At 39.7% G+C, this 23,534-nt stretch overlaps 2 protein-coding genes across 7 annotated transcripts in view; one reads left to right on the forward strand and one right to left on the reverse strand.

Annotated features, from left to right (window-relative positions):
- Fastkd2 (FAST kinase domains 2) overlaps positions 1 to 14,412 on the reverse strand; it is a 30,681-nt gene extending 16,269 nt beyond the window's left edge. For 2 of the 4 annotated variants that reach the window (XM_045148180.1, XM_004653705.2), the window contains exons 1-8: positions 14,127 to 14,411; positions 12,776 to 12,875; positions 11,630 to 12,392; positions 7,825 to 7,928; positions 6,856 to 6,964; positions 6,361 to 6,484; positions 5,575 to 5,714; positions 3,621 to 3,793 (exon numbers count right to left, since the gene is read on the reverse strand). In XM_045148180.1, coding sequence (XP_045004115.1) covers positions 3,621 to 3,793; positions 5,575 to 5,714; positions 6,361 to 6,484; positions 6,856 to 6,964; positions 7,825 to 7,928; positions 11,630 to 12,331 — 1,352 coding nt within the window. In that variant the 5' untranslated portion in view covers positions 12,332 to 12,392; positions 12,776 to 12,875; positions 14,127 to 14,411. Of the gene's footprint in view, positions 1 to 3,620; positions 3,794 to 5,574; positions 5,715 to 6,360; positions 6,485 to 6,855; positions 6,965 to 7,824; positions 7,929 to 11,629; positions 12,393 to 12,775; positions 12,876 to 13,752 lie in introns of all 4 variants that reach the window. The other 2 variants (XM_045148179.1, XM_045148181.1) reach the window with 2 other exon arrangements.
- The window catches only part of Mdh1b (malate dehydrogenase 1B), a 29,570-nt gene continuing 20,287 nt past the window's right edge, over positions 14,252 to 23,534 (forward strand). Inside the window, exons 1-4 of one of the 3 annotated variants that reach the window (XM_045148182.1) lie at positions 14,252 to 14,555; positions 18,963 to 19,075; positions 22,183 to 22,317; positions 22,483 to 22,625. In XM_045148182.1, coding sequence (XP_045004117.1) covers positions 14,534 to 14,555; positions 18,963 to 19,075; positions 22,183 to 22,317; positions 22,483 to 22,625 — 413 coding nt within the window. In that variant the 5' untranslated portion in view covers positions 14,252 to 14,533. Of the gene's footprint in view, positions 14,556 to 18,962; positions 19,076 to 22,182; positions 22,318 to 22,482; positions 22,626 to 23,534 lie in introns of those variants that run through there. The other 2 variants (XM_045148184.1, XM_045148183.1) reach the window with 2 other exon arrangements.

A 23,534-nucleotide genomic window follows, 5' to 3' on the forward strand; every position in this document is an offset into this window, starting at 1 on the left:
TCACCATGAAACACACTTCTGGGTATGTCTATAAGGATATTTCCAACAAGGCTTATTCCATGGGCTGGGCTCCTGGTGTGTATAAAAATAAGAAAGCCAGCTGGGTGCCAGCATGCAACTCCTTCCACTTCATGCGTGGATGCAATGGGACCAGATGCCACATGCTCTTGCTGCCGTGACTTCCCATCAGGATGGACTGACTGGGCTCTCAAACTATGAGACAAAATTAATCCTTCCTTAAGGTGCTTTTGTTAGGCATTTTGTCATAGGATTGAAAAATGTTAACCAATATATACGTTAAGCCCCCAATCAAAAAACATAAAGACAGAGAGAAAGAAAGAAACCCAACCATCTGCTATACACAAGAGAAGCTAGATTTAAGGACACACATTCTGAAAATGAAAAAAAAAAAAAAAAGCAAATAGATAAAAACATCTCATGTAAATGGTAACCGAGGAAAAGTAGGGGTGGTCATATTTTACTTAGGCAAAACAGATTTTAGTAAAAACTTCTCACAAAAGAAGGACATTATATAATCTTGAAAGGCTCAGTTCATCAGGAGAGAGGAACAACCATAAATATATATAAATTCAATACAAGAATACTTACAAATATAAATCAAACACTGAGATCTTAAGAAAAATAGACAGCAATACAATAATAAAAAAAGGTTCAATAATCACTAAGACATAAAATTATCAAGGAAATAAAGACCTTGAATAATACTACAGATGAAATGAACAGACACATAAAGGCCATGCTACTTATCAGCACAAGAACAGATATTCTCAAGTACACGCAGGACAAATTACACGTTACTTTGTGTAAAAGTAGACAAAATTAAGAAAATTTGAAACCATATCAATATCTGCTCAAACTATAATAAAATAAAACTGGAAATCAAATAACAAAAAGGAAACTGGAAGAATTACATAACAAACTCCTGAAAACACTAATGTGTCATAGAAGAAAGCAAATGGGGAGTTACAAAACATCTCAACAGAACACTGCCAAATTAAAATTATGGAATGCAAAGCTGGAGGGATGGCTTAGCAGTTAAGGTGCTTGCTTGCTTGCAAAGCCAAAAGACCCAAGTTCAATTCCCCAGGACCAACGTTAGCCTGATGCACAAAGGGGCTCACGTGGCGAGAGTTCATTTGCAGTGGCTGGAATCCCTGGCATGCTCATTCTTTCTCCCTCTGACTCTAATTTTAAAAATTACAGAATGCAGGAAAAAGAATATCAATTAAAAGTTGTAGTAATAAATGCCTATCTCAAAAAGGAAGCTCTCAAAAAAATCCTAAATTTGTATTTCAAGAAATTAGAAAATAACACACAAAGTCCAAAGTTAGTAGAAGGAAGTAATAAAGTTTGGGGCAGAAGCAAATAGAGAACGAGAGGGAAGATCTACAAAAATAAGACTATTTTTAACAAAAAAGCTTTAACTGTATTGTAACCTGTAACCAGACTAATGAAAAATATGGAAGACTTAAGTAAATAAAAGTAAAAATGTGAGACGAGACATTCCAACCAACACCAAGGAATTAATAAAAGTATCATAAGATAGTATTATGAAAAGCTATATGCCAACAAATTGGATAATCAAGAAAAAATCTAAATTATAAAGAAAAAAGAAAATCTCACAGGCCAAATAATAAATGAGACAATTGAATCAGTAATCAAAAACCTCCCAGCAAAGAAAAGGCCCAGGACCAGAAAGCTTTATTAGTAAATTCTACCAAATATTGAAATAAGAATTAACAATCTTTCTTAAATTCACCCAAGCATTTGAAGAGGACAGAACAGTTCCAAACTCATGAGACCAGTATTATCTTAACACCAAAGCCAGACAAATGTACTATAAGAACAGTACAGGCCTACATTCCTAATGAACATAAATGAAAAAATCTTTAGGAACCCAAATTCAACAGCACAGTAAAAAATTATAAAGTGACTGGAGAGAGAGCTCAGTATATAAAGTGCTTCCTTTGCAAGCTTAAGAAAAGAGTTCAGTTCCCCAGCACCCATATAAATGCTGGTGGACATGGAGGGCAGACTTTAAGTCCCAGCACCGGGGATAGGTGGATACAGGACTCCTGGGGCAAACTGGCTAGCTACACGAGCCGACTCAGTGAGCTGTGGCTTCAAGTGAAAGATTCTACCTGAGTGAATAAAGGGAAGAGTCACTGAGGAAGATGCCTCACATCACTCTCTGGCCTCCACAGGCATGTGCACATACACTTGCACACATGTGTATGAACACGCATATATGCACACACACCATATACACATTCACTTATGAAATAAAAAAGGATGAATAATACACCACATAAAAGTGAAACCAAGGTATGTGCATATGAAATTAATTAATGTGATAACCTGTACTAAGAGTTCATGGAAGAACCACTCCTCAAAAGACCTACAAATAAGAAAGTAGAACTACTACGTGCTTGGTCAGTCTCACAGCGAGTACTTTTCTTTTTTTGTTCCTGTTGCAGTTTGTGGTTTTGAGATGGTCTCAATCTGCAGCCCAAGCTGGTGGCAAACTCCTGGCAATCCTCCTGCCTCAACCACTTGCTGTTTGGATTACTGTGTGAGCCACCATACCTAGCTTTCTAGAGATACTTTAATTTGCAAGACTGAAAGAAAGATCTCAAGAGTTACATGCACTCCTGTGTTCTTCATCTGTTATTCACAAAAGTCAAGATATGCAAAACTCTAAATGTATGTCAAAGATGAATAAACAAAATGTGATGCAATCATACAACAAGAATATTGTTTAACCTTTAAAAATGAAATCCTTCCATACAGAACAATGTGGATGACCTAGGAGGACATTAGGCTAAGTAAAACAAGCATAAATTCACTTGTAAGAGAAACCTTTAAAAAATTAAACTCACAGAAACAGTAGAAGGTAGAGAGAATGGGGAGAAAAAGGAGAAATTGGGCAATTTTAGTTGTGTAAGATGATTAAGTTCTAGAAATTTGTTGTACAGCACTGTGCCTATAGTTAACAATACTATATTAACCACTTTTAAATATATTGAGAGTAGATCTCATGCTGAACATTCTTACCACCATAATAAATAAACAGGGCTGGAGAGATGGCTTAGCGGTTAAGCGCTTGCCTGTGAAGCCTGAGGACCCTGATTCGAGGCTCAATTTCCCAGGACCCACGTTAGCCAGATGCACAAGGGGCGTAGGCGTCTGGAGTTCATTTGCAGTGGCTGGAAACCCTGGCATGCCCATTCTCTCTCTCCCTCTCTCTCTCTCTCTCTCTCTCTCTTTCTCTCTCGCTCTCAAATAAACAACAACAACAAAATTATAAATAAACAGATTTAAAGATGCATTGCTCAGCTTTCAATAAAGTTAAAACAAATGATGAATAAACCTGAAGAATTTGAAATGAAAACTCCTACACCAAATGAAAAATACATTAGGAAGAACAAAGAACCACAAAAGTCAAGCATCAGTCTACTCACGTTTATGAGTAAGAAACAGTGATTTACTTTATGACATAAATAATGGCTATAAATGTTTCTAATAAGAATTTGCTTAGCTTATGCTTTATAACCCCATCTACACTATTCAGTGGCAATACAAAAGGAAAAAGAGCATACTCTTTGTTCTGGTTTCCAGAGCAGTGATTGAGAGAAGAGTACACGTGAATAATAGAGAGGATGTTTTTCGTGTTTAGGCATTTAGGTTCCTCTACTATTTTCTTCATAAGCATGTCCATCAAATCAACAGGTCGAAAGCCAAGATTTTCAAATGAGATGAGGAGAAAAATAACCTTAAACATACAGAAAATTGAGGAAAAATTATTTAATGGTAACAATATGTTATAGATCTGAAAGAAAACTTAAGCAATTTTCCTGATCAACAAAATACTGCCTACAAAGGAACAATTTTATTTTCTTTATTAATTGTTTTACTAATTCTTAAATCAGATATAAATTTAGTAAGTATTCTCTTTTTGTTGTTTATTTTTATTTAGTTATTTGAGAGCAACAGATAGAGAGAAGGAGGGAGGGAGGGAGGGGGGAAAGAGAGAGAGAGAATGGGCGCATTAGGGCTTCCAGCCACTGCAAACGAACTCCAGATGCGTGCGGCCCTTTGTGCATCTGGCTAACGTGGGTGCTGGGGAACAGAGCCTTGAACCAGGGTCCTTAAGCTTCACAGGCAAGCACTTAACTGCTAAGCCATCTCTCCAGCCCAGTAATCTCTTTTTATAAACTGGGAACCTGAACATAAAATGGCTTCCAAGCTTTAATTGATTTAAAAGTAAATCCTTTTCTATATTTTTTCATAGTACTGGTCTAAAAATTATTACCATTTTTAAAGATGTTATTTTCATTTATTTGAAACAGACTGAGAGGGGAAGGAAGAGGGAAGAGAGAGAGAATGGGCACACAAAGGCCTCTAACCACTGCAAACGAACTGCAGATGCATGTGCCACCATGTGGCTTATGTGGGTCCTGGGGAATTGAATCTAGGTCCTTAGGCTTCACAGGCAAATGCCTTAATGGCTAAGCCATCTCTCCAGCTCTGAAAATTATTTTTTAAATATACATTGATTTGAAAGAGAGAATGGTGTAGAGAGAGACTGGGCATATCAGGGCCTCCAGCCACTAAAGGAACTCCAGACAAAAGCACCACTTTGTAAATCTGTCTTTAAATTAGTACTAGGCAATTGAACTCAGGTCATCAGGCTTTGCAAGCAAGCACCTTGAACTGATGAGCCATCACTCCAGCCCCTGAATATTACTTTCAAATATACCTTTTGGAAGTTTTTCAAAATGATCAACTCTATCTTGACTTATTCCTACTCCCAAACTTAGATACTTCCTAGATTGTAATATATGAAATAAACATTTCTATATTTTATATTAATTTCATTAACTGAAAATTAAGCTAAAATATAATGATCAAGATAAATTTTCCATTTCTTCTCTAATTTCCCTCTTAATTATCTTTACTGCAATAACTAATCTTTCCAAATTCACTTTTTGTAATAAATTCAGTATTCATCTTACTCTCCTGAGTAAACTAAATCTAGAGATCTGCCATAGTAGCCAACTACTTCACTGGGAAAATAAAGTTCACAAGCTACATCACTTAGATGTTTGTGTTATTAAATATTACTACTCTACTTAAGGCAAAAATGTTTGAGAAAACAGCAGGCACGATCATGAAGTTTTATTCTTCAAGAAACCTAAATCCATCATACTAGACTGTAAGTCTGTTATAGTACGTCTTTACCATTCAAAGTCTAACAAGGAGAAAGGATAACCATGCTAAATATCTAACTCAAGGCATCATAGGACCTTTTGAAACCCAAATAGGAGAACAGACTTTGGGCAGTATAAAATTTTTGTGTCCAATAGAAAGATGATCACAAGACTGAATACTGTATCAGTGTGCAATCCCCAGAAAGATGGTAAATGGCTAGCCCCAGAATGTTTTGCTATCCTAAGTGCCACAAAGCAGAAAAAGAAATATTTAATACAACAAATGAATTCATATACTTCTTACAGGTTTCTGAGGTCTATTCCCAAATGATAGGATACTCACTTGTTTCAGCTTCCAAACATCAAAAGTTGTAGTCACATAATCTGCTATTCCCTTAAAGAGATCTAAATTACGGTACTGAAGGTCTTTGCAGGACTGCAATATGTTCATCAGTATTTTAAAAGGACATCCATGGATATTATCTTCAGGAAGAAGTTATGTAAAGAAACAAATATTACCAACTGGTTTTGAATGTAAAATTCGTGGCACACAACTTTCTCTTTAGGAAAAAAAAAAAAACCGAAGAAAGAAAAGAAACTGGATAAAATTTACATGTAACCATATTATCAGTTTTTCTTCATATAAAAGCAAAGTTTTGGGCTGGAGAGATGGCTTAGCGGTTAAGCGCTTGCCTGTGAAGCCTAAGGACCCCAGTTGGAGGCTCGGTTCCCCAGGTCCCACGTTAGCCAGATGCACAAGGGGGCGCACGCGTCTGGAGTTTGTTTGCAGAGGCTGGAAGCCCTGGCGCGCCCATTCTCTCTCTCTCCCTCTATCTGTCTTTCTCTCTGTGTCTGTCGCTCTCAAATAAATAAATAAAAAATTTTTAAAAAAAAAAAGCAAAGTTTTAGCGGGGCGTGGTGGCACATGCCTTTAATCCCAGCACTCAGGAGACAGAGGTAGGAGGATCTTCATGAGTTCAAGGCCACCCTGAGACTACACAGTGAATTACAGCTCAGCCTGGGCTAGAGTGAGACCCTACCTTGAAAAAACAACAAAACAAACCAATAAAAGCAAAGTTTTCAAGACAAATATGTCAAGTGCTCAAATCATGAAGAAATGTCTCCTCACCTATGACCATCTTACTGCATTCATCCAGAAGTACCACAGAACGGTGGTCCATGGCAGCCAGTACTTCAAACATGCGCTGGCTATTCAAAAGGGAAAATCTGTCCAATTCCCTTAAGGCTTTCATCTAAAGAAAAACAACCATGCATTTAATTTAGTGCTTGTGGAAAAATAAGCTTTACTTTTAAATAAAAAGGATGAAGCTTAAGAAAAAATACACATATATATGTATATATACAGAGAGACTTATACCTTAACTCACTTCAGCAAAGAGAAACCTAAAACCATAGCAATGTCCTCCTTAAAAATTAACTTTAGGAAGTGACATAATATAAGAAATAGGGAGCCAGATATGGTGGCGCACATGTTTAATCCCAGAACTCGGGAGGAGAGGTACCTCAAAAAACCGAAAAAACAAATAGTAACAAAAAAAAAATAGGTTTTTACTTTTGTTTCTTTGGTCAAATCTTACCTACTAGAGAAAAATTAGGTGTTTACCTCCAATTTCTTTTTAAGAGCAACTGGTGTATCTTTTCCAATGTATTTCATCACAGTTTGTAATGTGAAAACACGTTCTATTTTCCAAATTTTTTGATCGACTAGTATCCTGTTATTAGACACAATAAATATTACAATCCTACAATGCCAGAAAAGAAATCTTAAAATATCATTTGATCAACCTCTGACAGAAGCGATCTACCTGCTCAAAAGGACTCTAAGTAGTTAGGGAAAGATCCAAACCAATCTAGTACTATTTCCTCTCATACAATTACACTGCTTTAAAATGAATCAATGTAATATTAAAATAAAACGTTGTATGGATAGTCAATGAAGAATTATTTTCAATAATCTACAATATCATATCATTGCATCAATTTTTTAAAACATTTTTATTTATTTGCAAGGAGAGAGAGAGGAGAGAATATAAGTGTGCCAGGGCCTCTTGCCACTGCAAATGAACTCCAGATGCATGTGCCACTTTGTGGATCTGGCTTTATGTGGATACTGGTGAATGGAGCCTGAGATGGTATGATTTGCAAATAAGTGCCTTTAACTACTAAGCCATCTCCCCAGCCCTGGCTGTTTCAATCTCAAAAATTCTTAAATTAAGCCAGCAGAATATAACCCCAGTGCCCAAGTAACTATCCCAACTTGAATATACCTATCATTTCTCCTTCCCTACCTTGTATCAGAACTATATTTTAATAAAATTTAAGAAAAAATCAACTTAGATCACAATAGTGACCACATTTTTATGTGGTAGATCCTGAAAATAAAAAAATACAAAGTATTATTTCCAGCCTTATCTCACCCAGTCAGGATTTTAAGTTAATAAAGTATTAACTACCAACATTGCCTTCCTTCCCCATGCCTCCCAATAAAGGAGTTAATTTTCCTCTCAACTTTTAATTCCCATTAAAAGAGGAAAAGAGAGAAGCACAAGAAGAAAGCATATCAAGCTCTTACCTCAGTCCTGCTCGAAGAACATGCACATTATTGCATGGCTCCATTGCCTCTAACAGAGTTGATAAAATCGAAAGACTTCTCTCATCACACTCATTGATGCGTTCCTATTAAAGCATAATTTAAAAAACACCAAAGGTAATGATCTCTTGATAGACTAACTCACCCAAGGAAAACCACCAAACTGATGCTTTAACTAAATGACTAGGTGTCAAACTAATAAGACAGGCATCCCACAATAAACAACTTGGGGAAACAAACTGCCATACTTAAGTGTCTTTTCCAAATAACTGATACACACCCTCTTTTACATCCACACTTATTTTTAAATTTACCTTTATCATAGGAAATCCATCCTTTATTGATTATATTCAGTTATTTCTGGCAAACATAATTTTTACAGCTCCTTAGGATCCAAAGCCATCAAGTCGACAAGACAGCAGGATACTGCAAGAGCGACTGAAGTACACAGGGCAACTGCCTTTGCTAAAGACCCTTAGAAGACTGTCTTCATATAATTTCCCTATAGCCTTTTCTGGTTCTCAAGCTATAATTTCCATTGTGAATTTTCTTATTCACATCACTACATTTTCCCACCACTATCTGGGTCCTATAGGGAGCCTGGGCTCCAGACTCTTCCTTCAGGTCCCTTGAGTTAGAGTACTGCTTTAGATCCCAGAAATGGCAGTGGGTATACCGTGGAACGTGAACCTTGCAGATACAGCTTCCCTAGTACTACACAATCTGATGACATCTAGTCTCATAAAAGTAATTATGATCACATACAAGGAATCTTTTTGCTCTTTGCTACAATTGCTGCAAACGACAAAGTTTTGAGTCATAACTTGGTAATGATTTAAAAATAGATAAGGCTGAAAGAAAAAAAAGATTCATCCCCAAGACACTATTTCCATATTAATTTATATGCTCCATCAACATCTGCTATGAAAGGACTTCAGTATGAGCTTAATGGACAAATTCATTGATAGCACAATGTCTTTTCACTTCTGGCTTGAATGTCTTTGGGATATTCCAACAGACCAGTGAGACAAAATCACACAGAGATTTTCTGACTCCAACTATCTACTGCTCACATGTCACCAGTGGAGATGTTATGCTGATATGAACACTTGTCCAAAATCTAGTACAGGGGGAGAATTACTGTGCAGGTAAAGTGACACAGCAGTCACTTTTAAACAACTACACTGGAAACTAATACAGAACTTACCAAACAAACATGCCTATCCTATGGTTTACACAAACACATAAAAATAAAAGTTAGCTTTTAGGTGAGGACAAATGGAAATCAAGTTAATATAGAAAGTTAGAAACTCTCATAATACCTATAAACCCAATTCGCCAATTCTATAGAAACACAGAACATGTGTTCTACTATCTTCAGGAAATTCTTCTATTTTTAAAAGTCAATTATAATTGTGTTTAGAATCTGAAGTGGACACTCTTTCATAGAACATTTTAAAATTCATTTTATTAATGTGTGTGCATGTTCATGCATGTATGCATCTCTTTAATGGGTGTGAGTGAGTGGTGCACACGTATGCCATGGAACATTTGTGGAGATCAGAAAACAGTGTTCAGGTCTGTCCTTGCCTGTCCACCTCATGAGAGGCAGGGTTTCTCACCGTGGATTCCTGCTTTGCTGTTCTGTGCTGTGATAGCCACAAGATTCTGGGAAGTGTCCCATCTCACTGTCATCACGGTCAACATACTGGGATCACAGAAACATGCTATATGTCATTGAGTTTATATGGAATCTAGAGGTCAAATGCTGGGACCCCAGCTTGAATAGCATGCACTTTATCCATGGAGCATTCTCCCAGCATCTAAGGTGGCCACTCCAAAAAGTGATTATTCATATCCAGTACCATTCCAGTGACATCAACTAAAGCACTGACACCCTTGCTTGAAAATGAAAGTGACTCTCCTATTTACTTTCATCCTTCTTCTAATATATTTTTCATTTATTAAGTGATCAAAAAATCAAACAGACAAACTTAAGCATGTCAGTGCTTTGCTCAAAATCCTTTAATGGAGTCCTACTGCCTACAAGGTAAATGCACACTCCTACCAGCAAAAAAGATTCTTTATATCTGGTTCCTATTTTTTCAACCTGATATCCTTGTCCCTCATTCTGATTCCTTAACCACCACAAATATAACTTACTTCCTACCAAACAAAACTCACAACCCTATCATTTTGTATTTTAGCCACATCAAACTGCTATTATCTCTAGAACTAGGCAAACTCTTCCACTGGGGTGTTGGGGATGTAGTCTCTCCTGAAATCCCAACCTCTCATTATCAATCTTCTCACAATGGCCTGTCATTCCTTGGACTTGGCTTAGACACCATCTACTGTTCTTACATCCCACGTCTGCCTTGGACTTGTTCACCAGAAAATACTTACGAAGTTGAGCATCTCTAATTCAAGTATCTTAACGAAAGCACTGACTCTCAAAAAGTTTTGGATTTTTATACCATTTAGGATGGAGGACTTTATGATTAGAGGTGCTTAAGTGGAAACAAACAACAACAAAAAAAAAACTATGCAAATATTCCAAAGTATTTAAACTCAAAAATCAGAAAACCCTTTTTGTCACAGGCATTTCAAATTAGGAGAATGAGAGGCATATGACTACAGATGAGCAGAAATAACCTTGGGCAAGTAATCAACTTCTTAAGTTTTAGCTTCTTAATCAGCAAAATGAGTTAACAATACGTGCTTTAAAGAGCTAGACATTTAGGAAATTCTATACTCAGATACTTGAAGGCTCCTCTCATCTCACCTCTGTGTCCTAATGACAGACTAGGTTGGAAGTCCTATTACTCAGTTTTGTGAGATTCTATGCTTTTCTATTATTGCACTAAAAGCTCTAAAAGATTAGTATTTTGAATATAATTGTATTCCCTAGAGTTCAGCACAGGGTTTATAATATACCATGAAGCATTAAAGGGATGTTGGTTATTACTTTTGTAATTGCCTACAAAATATCTGCCTTCCCTTTTAGATAACAGTCTTTGTAACGATAAGGAATCACTGTGTCTCACATATCTTTATACAGCTAGTGACAAAGGCTGTACCTTGTACATAGCTGACACCCAATATATTTAATATTGTACATAAAGAAATCTACTAGATGTATGTCCTTAGTTGAATTCCTTGATATAATTGAGTCTGTTTCCTTATCTATAAAACAAAAATAACAACAACTTTTCAGTGCTGGTGAGAATATTAAATAAGATTATATAAGTAAAATGCATAAACAGATATTCAACAAATATTAGTTCCCCTCTCTTCCTTCACTTCTTTCTTTCCTTCAACTATTCTTTCTTTACCTATTTTGCATCTCTCTTTATTCTAGCCTTTGTTATTTCTCAACCCTGGAGAAGGTAAGCAGGGCAGGTTTTCATAAATGTCTAAAAAAAAAAAGAATGATGGACTGGAGGAATGGCTTAACGGTTAAGGCATTTGCCTGCAAAGCCAAAGGACCCAGGTTTGATTCTCCAGGTCCCACGTTAGTCAGATGCACAAGGAGGCACATGCATCTGGAGTTCACGTGCAGTGGCTGGAAGCCCTGGTGTGCCCACTGATTCTCCCCCCCCCCTTCTCTCTGTATAATAGAATAAATAAATAAACATATTAAAAAAAAAGAAATGACCTAGGTAACTTATGGTTTCATAATACATATAAAAACATATATTCCACTGGTAGTCTCCTAAGAAAGCCACATTATTGCAAAACACACTGAACACAGTACAACCACACTATAGTCTCCTTTTGGTTTTACCTGAATCATCCTCAGCAAAGTCTGCACCACAAGAGTATTCTGAGGAACTCCAAGCTTCACCATGGCATGGAGACTGAACAGCAGGTGGTCATAGTGCATAATCTTGGCTTCTCTCATCACCTGCTCACACAGGTGGTTAAATGCAGGATGACTGAACATCAGTTGTTTTTCAAAGCGCTTCTGGTCATCAGACATTCTTTTGGCAATTGTCCACATTGCTGAGAAATAGTTACTACTAGGAAATGTAGGTGCTTTTGAAAACATATCCAACACATCACTTAGGGAATTACACTGCTCAAACACTTTTCTACGACTTACAGGGGTTGGTCTTATTCCTTTGGACAGCATGCCCTCATTGGAAGTCACTGTTCTATCACTGACAAGAGAATGTTTTGAGTCAAAGGACAGTCTTCTAGGACAAAGCATTCTGTCAACTCTAAAGTCTGCAGCACTGTGTAAGCCTTTGGTTTGAGCGCAACCATCATCTGCTTTCAAAATAAATGCATCATGAAAGAGATATCTAACAGGTGGTCCTCTTCCAACATCAAAATCATTTAACAGAAGATTTCTTAGGTTCCAGCTTAAATGGACAATTTTTGGTCTGCAAAATCCCAAAGGATGTAGCCTCAAAGTTTTGCTTCTTGGGATTAAAGTACTGAATCGTTTGAGGTTCCAAAGAAGTGAACTTGCCTTGTTACTCATTTTGCTATCCTCTGAACCACTGTCAAGTAGCTTAATGTTCTCAAGATGAAACAAAAGTCACCTGATCAATGAAAGATGATATATAATATTAATTACCTGCAGGGGACAGGTTAATCAAAGAAAAAAATTCAAAGAAAACATTCATTAAAATGAAATGCATTAACAGAGATAAGCATGGGAACCTACACACTAACTAGCTTTATATTAAAACAGTAAAAGCTATTTCATCAGTATGAGTTTCTTCCACTTCTACAGTGTGTATGTGACAATAAAGGGCCCAAGTTAACCTCTTTAGGAAGTGCTATCATATAAAGTAATTTGAAAATAAAAAAGAACAAGAAAAGGGGTCCAGAACATGGCTCAGCCAGACGCTGCTCAAGTATGCAAAACAGAGTTGGATTCCCAGAGCCTATGTCAAAAAAAGTCAGACGTGGTCAAGCATACCTGCAACCCCAGTGCTGAGAAGGACTGACAGGAGGATCCCTCTGGCTCAGTGGGTCCCTCTAGCTCAGTGGGCAGCCTCGCAAAGCTCCAGGTGCACAGACTGTCTCAGAAACATAAGGCGGAAGAGTGATGTTAAAGGACCACTGGATGTCTTCCTCTAGCCGGTGCATCAGTGAGTACTAGGCAGACACATGTGCACACACGTGCAGGCACTACAGATACTATACCAAACACACGTGCATGCACACACACATGCATATACCCCAGGTACTATACAAAACACAAACATGTGCACACACATGTGCAAACACCATAGGTACTACACAAAACACACAGTGCACACACCAGATACTATACAACACACACACATGCACACATCATAGGTACTATACAATACACACATGTGCATATACCACAGATACTATACCACACATGCACACACACATGTGCACACACCACAGGTACTATACTATACATACACACGTGCACACATCATAGGTACTATACAATACACACACACGTGCATATACCACAGGCACTATACTACACACACACATGCACACACCATAAGTACTATACAACACACACATGCATGTGCATACACCAGACACTATACAACACACACACATGTGCACACACCACAGGTACTATACAATACACACACATGTTCATACACCACAGATACTATACCACACACACACGTGCACGCACCATAAATACTATACAACACACACACGTGCATATACCATAGGTACTAAACAAAACACACACATGTGCACACACACATGCACACACCACAGATACTATATAACACACACATGTGCATACAACCACAGATACTATACAACACACACACATGTGCACACACCACAGACTATACAACACACATACACGTGCACACACTATAGGTACTATACAACACACACACATGTGCGCACACACGTGCACACACCATAGGTACTATACAATGCACATACACACGCGCGCGCGCACGCAGGGGTCTGGTGGAAATGTTCCCTAAAGCTTCTGCGGCGGGGATCCGTGTTCACACTGCCTTGGAGATGTTTACTGAAATATAACACTGACTGATACTTTAACGTGATGACGGAGGAGCGGCCGAATCCCCACAGCGAAGAACACGGACTTGGGCCGGCTCAGAAGAGGAAGCAGACACGAAAGTAAAGTGCCCGGTGCCGGCCTCGCCAGGCTCCCGGAACCAGCTTCCTCCCTCCACTGCGCCACTCAGCATGCTGAACTCAGAGCCGGGACCACTCCTCACACCTTCCTCCGCAGCGCAAAAAGACCAGGCACGAGACTGCCAGCCGCTGCGTCCTTCTAGCCGTCCACTCACCTTACCGCCGAGCCCCGTGGCCAGACACAGGCACCGCCATGACAGCTGCCCGGGCGCTCCACGTGATGCGAGGCGCTACGAGTTCCTTCAAAGGCCAAAAAGTGTGCGCGGTGGCCTTCGCTCATTCCTGGAGCGGGAACAGGGCGTCCCCGGTGAGAATAACTTGTCTTCCCGACAGAGTCGAGGGACGCTGGAGGCCGCTGAGTTTATTAGAAAGGCGATGTATGATTGTGGACCGAAACGAAAAGCATTCAAATCATAATGCTTTTACCGCGGTCTCCCTCGCTGAGCAATCGATTTCGAGTCTCACCGGCTTCACACTGCGCCTGCGCCATTCTCGGGGGCTCGGTTGCTAGGAAACCGAGACGCCCAGGTCTCCGGGCGGCTGGATCTTGCTCCCTAAGACCATGGCCAAATTCGTGCTCGCGGGTGAGTGCTTGTGGCGTCGCGTCCCGCCCATAGATGCCCAAACTGTCAACAGCAGCACGTCTCCGGGGGTCCACTTGTCTGTGGCCTTGTTGACTGGCTTCTAATCTGCAACTCCATCCCCGATGTTCACCACCTCGGGCTGTTCTACGCTCTTTCAAAGACATGCATTGGAAGGCGACAGTGCGACAAGCCCTGCTGAACACTGGGGCTGCAATGGGGGGAAGAATACACACCGACCCTCGGGTAATTTTCATACACACATGGGGTACGGAAGCAGGCAAGGGAATACTTTTGATATGCAATGAGGAAGAAAAGCACAGGTCTCTAGGAAATGCACCCCTATTCTGGGAGTGTGGGTAGGAGAGGTAGAAATAAGGAACTAACTAGGGGACCTTACTGGGACTCGGCTGTTGAATGTTTGGAACGGAGACATCACTCCAGATAGACGAAATGGCTAGAAAACTCATGGTCTTACTGGGGGCCTGAATAAGAGTAAACAGAAGAAGGTGACAGGACCCCTTAGGTTAGAACTAGAGAATAGAAGCCAGACCACTATATACCTGGCAAAAACTGGTTGAACTGTATCTTGAATGCAATGGGGAGTCACTGAAAAATTTTAGACAGAATACTGTTCATAATAGGTTTACTTTTTTCTCAATTTTTATTAACATTTTCCATGATAATAAAAATATCCCATGGTAATACCCCCCCACACACTTTCCCCTTTGAAATTCCATTCTCCATCATATCCCCTTCCCATCTCAATCAGTCTCTCTTTTATTTTGATGGCATGATCTTTTCCTCCTCTTATGATGGTCTTGTGTAGTAGTGTCAGGCACTGTGAGGTCATGGATATCCAGGCCATTTTATGTCTGGAGGGAGCACGTTGTAAGGAGTCCTACCCTTCCTTTGGCTCTTACATTCTTTCCACCACCTCTTCTGCATTAGACCCTGAGCCTTGGAAGTTGTGATCGAGATGTTAGTCAGTACTCCAGTCACTTCTTTCCAGCACTATGATACCTTCTGAGTCATCCCAAGGTCACTGCCATCTGAAAAGAGAAGATTCTCCACCCAAAGAGAGAGTAGCGTTAATATAAGAGTATAAATATTAAGAGAAGTGCTTACTGGGCAGTTTGATAAGCATAATATATACGTTTTTCCAGACATCAGCAGATGTTACATCCCTAGGGCTCATGACTACCCCTGTTTTAAGTTTTCAGTATCAGGGATGTGTCCACCCCCCCCATGAAGCAGGCCTCCACTCCAATTTGAGGGCAATTGGTTTCCACCATGACAGACCTGCCAATATTGCATCCATTGGCTCATTTGGCCTGGCTGGCCAAATATAAAGCTTGCAGTGTCCACTGTTGAATATCTTCGCTGGTGGTATTTCTTTCTCCCATTGAACTACATGTAGAATGGCTTCTTCTAGTTTTCTGTCAGCTGGTCTACATGGAGGAGGTTATCACTCAGTTCCAGCAGGATTTCTCAGTGGCCTTGCAGTGCAAGTATGTGGAGTCTTCAGCAATAGGGTCTTACCATCTATTCCTGGTGGGAAACCAAGGGCCTTGGCAATGGCCTGTAATGTTTTGGGGGCATCAGGGACCTCCCTGGTCAACAACTCACTGGAGGTATCCCATCCCTGGCACTGAAAATTTTCTAACAACAATCTATAGCTCCTGAATATTCCATTGTCTGAAACTGGAGGATTCCACATGATGTATTTGCATCCTCTTAGATTTTGTTTAGCCCTCCCTCCACCTTTCCTTTACTCAATCTCTTCCCCTGACCTCACTTTGGGCCTTTTCAGCGCCGTTAATCTATTCTTCTACTTATATATATACAATACCATCCTATTAAGTACCCTCCTCCCTTCCTTTCTCTTCCCTTTATATCAAAAGCCAATCATCATGGACGTGGTAGAGGACTCATGAGGTCCCACCACTCTATAAGAAGATACTGAGGTGGGCAGTTAATGATGGAGTGTTAATAGACCCAATCTTATACAAAACTTATGCTTCTAACCAGAGCTTCTGTACATTCATGAGTGCACTAGCCATGTCCTGTCCAAAAGACAGCATAGCACAGCACTGCTCTTCATCCTGCAGCTTTCACCTTATTTCTATCCCCTCCTCTGCATCGTTCACTGAGCATTGGAGGGGTGACAGACATCTTTTTTAAGTTTGGGCATTTAATAATAATTGGTGAAATAGGCATAAAGAACATAGGAGAAGGAGTATGATTGCTAGGAACCTGGTGACAAAATCCATCTTATAATACTCTAGAAATGTGGGATAAACCAGATTCCTATAGAGTTTTAAATAAAAGGAAATGTAATGTGATAATTGAGGATGGCAAGTGTAGAGGATTTTCTAAAAATTTTAATACAGCCATGTCTCCCCCACCCGTGCAGAGGCTGACTGTGGCCTCTTGTTCCCCACAATGAAGACACTCAGCAGAACTGGGATGGGGATGAGGGGGTCTAAGAGTACAACCAGTGTAATTTTTAAAAATCAATAAATAACTTAAAAAGTTTTATTAGAAAGGGAATATAATAAAGCAATATTTGAAGAGGAGGGAGGAAAGAAGACATGAAATTTACCTTGAATATACTTAAATATGTTTGTAAGGAGGAATTAGCAGAAGAAATATGATTCTGGAAGGATGGAATCATTAGTTGAGCAAAGTTCCTGAGAAGGCAGAAAAGAAGCATTTGGTGAATAACTGGTAAAATTAGGCCAAGACAGGAGGAAGGATCCCTCTCCCTAGTAAAACTGAGGAAGGAAAGGAAGTGTTGGAACTCAGCAAGGCTCATAAGTATAATGACAGGAGGTTAGGCAACCTCAGTGGTGCCTTTTTGTTTGGCTTGTCGTTATTGTAAAGCAGAAAGCTGGGTCAACATCTGTCTTCTGATAGTGCAGAGAAAATTAAGAAAAGGGGAGATATTTGGAGGAAGTGGATAAAATTTGAAATAGTTTGTGAAGAACAACAGAAGAAAGTTCTGGCAAGGGAAATGAAGGTATCTCCAGACAGAGTTGGGGACATGGAACTTACAGTGGTACCTCCTTAACTGTTCCCAACACGCTTCTCCAGTGATGCCTAACAGGCTGGACTCAGGCTCAGAGAAGACAGGAAATTAAGTTCATCTAGAGTGAAGGGCTTTTACCAGGCTAATTTCTCATAAAGACAACAGAAAATGACCATTAAAACATGAGTCATGCCTGGAGAGATGTCTCGGCCATTAAAGGCACTTGTTTGCAAAGCCTGATGTCCTGTGATTGATTTCCCAGTACCCATATAAACCCAGATGCACAAAGTGGTACATGCACCTGGAGTTCATTTGCAGTGGCAGTAGGCCCTGTTATGCCCATTCTCATATTCTTGCTCTCTCCTCTCTCAAATAAATAAATATTTAAAGCCAAGTGTGGTGTGTACACGCTTTTAATCCTAGCACTCAGGAGGCAAAGGTAGGAGGATCACCATGAGTTCGAGGCTACCCTGAGTCTACATGGTGAACTCCAGGTCAGCCTGGGCTAGATTAAGACCCTACCTTGAAAAATAAATTTAAAAACACATGAGTCACTGGGTGTTTTGAAGCAATGAGCAATGCCTTTGAAGTAGATAGAGAAGCTAATAGACAAAGGGAGGCTGTGAAGGGTTGATGTCTTATAAGTTCTACATGGAACTGGTGGAGCAACTGAGAAGGCTGTATAGAGAACATGCTGTGCTTGGCCTGTCCCTCCTACTTTATCTGATACCCATCCCATGATCTTTGGTGGATTAACTCCCTGTGTGCTGCTGGCTACAAAATGTGCATCTGAAGCTCCCTCATGTCACCTGTACCTGAAACTGACATGTTGGACTTCCCTATTTATATCTGCTCACATGCCCCGCAGAAACCTGCAACTCACTTGTCAGAAGCTATAACTTATGACCTTTGATTTCTCTCCAGTAAGGTCAGCATTTACCAAAGCCAGAAAATAAAAGCTATCCCCATACTCTTCTCTCTCTTCCCCTCACAATGATGGACCACTCATGAAATCCAAAAGTGACTTTACTCCTTACCTCACACTTTACCTTCCTTCAAGTGGCTTCTAGTGATTAGTTCACTCTTATTATTTCACTTTTAGTTAGTATTTTGCAGCCTTGCATAGGGTATAACACAGTAGTTGAAGGAAATAAATTTTCAAACTTAGTTCCTTTCTACAAAATTTTCAAGAACCTAACCTTCTGTGAAATGTGTCTTATTTATATTTAACAAAATTCAGTTGTTTGTGTCATGAAAGCTTATGCCATAATTTTGTGTTATGATTTTGTAAATATGGTTAATGATGTACCTACTTGAGAAAAGTTGGTAACTCCGTGGTAACTGGTGTGTTCTGACAGAAAGCATTTGATCTCTTCTAGGGAGAGCAAATTGTCCATACTATGCTAAGGCAGAACTTCTGGCAGACTATTTACAAAAGAATCTTCCTAATTTTCAGGTTTTTAAAATCAAAAAACACCCTGATAGTTGGGAGGTAAGCAGTCTTTATGATAAAGTTGGTTAAATCTAAGTATGAAAAAAGTTATACTTTGATAAAATCTCATCTAGTGTATCATACTAATATGTCCATGTGTTAGTGATATTTGAAAATTAGTTTAAAAATGAGTGCCTACTCATTGCTAATACCTATTAAATCAAATGAGACATTGTCCAGGAGGCAGAGTACATGTGGTGGTGCTGCCTCCAGCCCCACTGAGAACCTGGGTAGTTTGACTTGCTTACTTTCTGTTCTTGATACCGATCTCGGATGGGAAGAGGACATGTTCATTTGAGATACCCGTGTTTGTGGCATGTTGCTCCCTAAGTATGCTTCAAGATGGAAATTTTGGAAAAGAGATTTCCCTGTTAAGTACTGTTGGTAACAACTTCCCAAGAAGGAATGAAAGCAGCAGGACTGAGCAAATGAAGAAACTAAACTGGAATACAGCTCCAACAAAGGGTGCAGAAGATCCTCCAGGGAACTCATTCCAGGATGCTTGTCAGAGGTGTCCCATGTAGAAGCAAGGTAGCTGAGCTTTTTTGGACTCTCATATCAACCTAATGTAGACTGTCCCCAGGAAGGTGATTTACCCTGAGGCAAGGGGACTCCTTTTGGCTGTTTAATCCTGGAGATTTAGCACTAGGCCATCAGCCTTAAATATCCCTGCTGGCTGAGGGCACAAGAGCCTTGGCTACGAAGGGGACATCCTGACTGTGCCTGACAGCATCTGCTTCAGGCCTCCTCCGTGCCTCTGGATGCATGTGCTCCATAAAATGAGTTCATGCCATCTGGTGGGAGCTCTCCAGATTCAGGCCTGAATCTTGCCCTGGGGCAGCTTTGTTAGAAGAAGGGTCAGTAATGGACTGTATCCCCACTGCATAAACTAAACACAAGTGCCCTCTCTTCACTACCATCATTATAGGTTCCTCTTACCTCCCGCTGCTCTTGGTGACTTTGTTAGGTGTGATGACCTAAGTCTGTGTACTCAAGGGATGTAAGTCCCAACCCCTCTGCAAGCCATGACTGTTGAACTTTCACGTTTACTGTGAAAATTTAACAGAACATCACCAGAGATGCCCTGAAATATAACCCAGATGATAAATGGGTTTCAGTGTCCACACTGAATAGTAGCTGTGCTACACGCTCCTGATCTGCAAGGCTGATTACCCCTTCCCAGACAGTCACTCCCTGCTGGTCTCTCAGCACTGGCCCTTACCCCAATGTGACCAATGGTAGCTATACCTTAAAGTTAACTGACTCTTCCCATGTCCCCTAATAGAATCACTCCCTTTCTGATTTAAAACATCCTAGTCCACATAGGCTAGAGTAAAGGAGTTTTGGGAAATAAAGATTTCTCAAGTGGGTCCCTGGAAAGGATGGTGAACAGGGTCCTTCTTAATTCAATCTCTGGTTCCTGGATTTGGAGAGTCTGCATATTAAAGCAGAATGCTCTCCTGACATATCACAACCTGAAAGCGATGCTCCCTCCTTGCAAACTGTCAGTCCTTTTTTTAAAAAATTATATTTTAAGTTTTATTTATTTGAGAGAAGGAGAGAGAGAATGGGCACATCCAGAACCTCCAGCCACTGCAAATGAACTCCAGATGCATGCACCATTTTGTGCATCTGGCTTATGTGGGTCCTGGGGAATTGACCAGGGTTCTTTGGCTTTGCAAGCAAATGCCTTAACAGCTAAGCCATCCCTCCAGCCCTCTTTTTTATTTGATGCATAATTTTTTTTTACTGACAACTTCTATACCTACAGACAATAAACTATGATAATTCCCTCCCCTCCCCCACTTTCCCCTTCACAACTCCACTCTCTATCATATCCCCTCACTCTCTCTATTAGCCTACCTTTTATTTTGATGTCATCACCTTTTCTTCATATTATGATATGAGGGTCTTGTGAAGGTATTGCTAAGCACTCCAAGGTCGGAATATCAAGGCCAATTTCTGTCTGGACAGTTGCATTGTAAGGAGTAGTACCCTTCTTTTGTCTCTTACATTCTTTCTGCCACGTCTTCCACAATGGACCCTGAACCTTTGAGGTTGTGATGGACTCAGTCACTTCTTCTCAGCACTATGTTGGCTTTTGGTTCATCCCAGTGGTCACTGCCATCTGAAAAGAGAAGCTTCTCTAACCAGAAGTGAGAGTAGCATTAATATATGAGTATGAACATTAAGTGTAGTGCTTTCAGGGCAATTTGGTGAGAGTAATATATGCATTTAACCAGACAAGAGCAGGCTTTATGCCCCTAAGGCTCATGACCTTCCCTGCCATAGACTTTTGATTAGGTTTTCAGTACCAGGCATGTATTCCCTCCCATAGATCAAGCCTCCAGTCCAATTAGAGAGCAACTGGGCACATGCTGTCACAGGTCAGACTGTGCAGTGAATAGACAGACGATGTTGGACTCCTCAATCTGCTTGCTTTGACATGGAATAAGAACTGGGACCTCTTCAATACCATCAAGAAGAAGTTCTCAAAATTTTATTTGTAAGAAGGCCTTCGTGTTCTTGTCTCCAGTGGCATGGCTCTAAGATTGCTCCACTGTACTTCACTGATCTTATCAGTGGAGAGCTTGCTTCACCCATACCAGATAATTTTAACTCAAACTTTTTCTGATAAATATTATTAGAAATCATCCAAATAACTTTTAGTTCATTAATTCAGCCTGAACCATATAAACCATGCCTACAAGTTTTGAAAGCAATACTAAAATTGATGCGGCTCTAAAACTGGAATTATCTCATATGCAAGCAGAGTAAGAAAAAAGTTAATATTTTTAAACTACTCAAATTAGAACACTGGCCTCTCTTTAAGTTAAAGATTTAGACTTCAGGTCTTCTTAGAAAAAGGTAAAAAAAATCTTCAGAATGAACATTTGGTCAAAATGGATTTGAGAAATATTATTTTTTATTACTTTACTTACCACTATTCTATAGGCTTATATTTTCCTGTTTAAAAGTCTCTAAATGTATTAGATCTCTATTAGTAGCATTAAACAAGTTAGTATTTTGTTGATTGAATTCTACATTTTGACCTGAGTCCTCAAGCAGACTTAACCTGTGACCTTTCTTTGAGTGTTCCTCCATAGGAGTGGCTGAAAGAGGTGTGTGAAGAGAATGGTTGGAATCACACAAATTCCCCCATCATCTGGAGAGAGCTGCTGGATCGTGGAGGAAAGGGTTTGCTTTTGGGAGGATATAATGAGTTCTTGGAGCATGCCCAGGTTCACAAATTAAGTTAACTTATCTGTTCCAAAGTTATCATTCTCTTACTTTATGTTTCAAATACCTTGCTTTCTTGAGACCTTCTCTCCTCTCTCTTTCCCATGATCACGTTCTCAGGTAATGAGCTCTTCTCTGATGCTGACTTTTTCTTTTCCAATACTTAGCTTTACTATGGGGTCATTTCCAGCATGAGTACCGAGATGATGATGATCATTGCTGAAGAGAACCTGGACACATGCGTAGAAGAAGAACTGGAGAAAGAATCCCTGAAAGATGTCACCAGCCCCCTACAGGTCTGGATCACCAGGTATGACAGTCAACCCAGGACTTATGAGACTGGCCTTTTCTTTTTAGAAAAGGCTATGAGGGGGGATCATGCTGGAAGAATATTTGAATATCAGATTTGAGATGTGTGTGTGCGTAGGCATGTGGTTGCATATGTACATGGCTGCACACATGTATATATTTTCCAGTATAACTCCATATATGTGTTTTAAGTTTTACGTATACATACATGCACATGTGCACATTAACCTAGAAGCAACTTTCTTGCCATGTGCCCTTTCTGATCATTGCTTTTCCCTTGTTTCCACTTGCTAGATTTCCTTGTCTCTTCCTCAACACTCACTCACTGTGGGCAACCCCTTCTCTCAGCTTGCTCTTTCTTGTCACCTTTTCTTATCTCTTTATTGTTCCCAGCTGAGGGAATACTCAGTCTTTATAGTTGCTTTCTGTCTTCCTGTCTCTGCTTTTCTCTTTGTTATTCTTAGTCTCTTTCACCCTCCTTCTCCACCTCTTCAGTCTGTCTTTTACACTGTTCTTACTGTATGTGTATCCTAATGCACACACTTGTTTTAAAAACTCTTTCTTGTTGTGAAATATTAAAAATACAGAGAAGAATAGAAAATTATGCAATAAACATATATGGCCTGTCATGCAGATGCAATAAACACATCTTCAAAGGATTAAAATGGTATAAGTGTTCTTGAAATCCCCAAGCTCACCATGAATATCAGAAATTCTCAGATGCATTTCCCAACTACCACCATTGATTATTACTGAAACAGAAGACACAGCTACATATGATTTCAGATATCATTCAACCTGTGCTTATCCTAGCCACCTTTGTAAGACTTTTCTTTGTGAGACTGTGGAAAAGATAATCTACTCCAAAAAATGTGTCATTCCTTTATAGATAAAGAGCTATGGCAGACAC

Source organism: Jaculus jaculus, chromosome 4 (genome assembly GCF_020740685.1).
Source record: "Jaculus jaculus isolate mJacJac1 chromosome 4, mJacJac1.mat.Y.cur, whole genome shotgun sequence".
NCBI lineage: Eukaryota > Metazoa > Chordata > Mammalia > Rodentia > Dipodidae > Jaculus > Jaculus jaculus.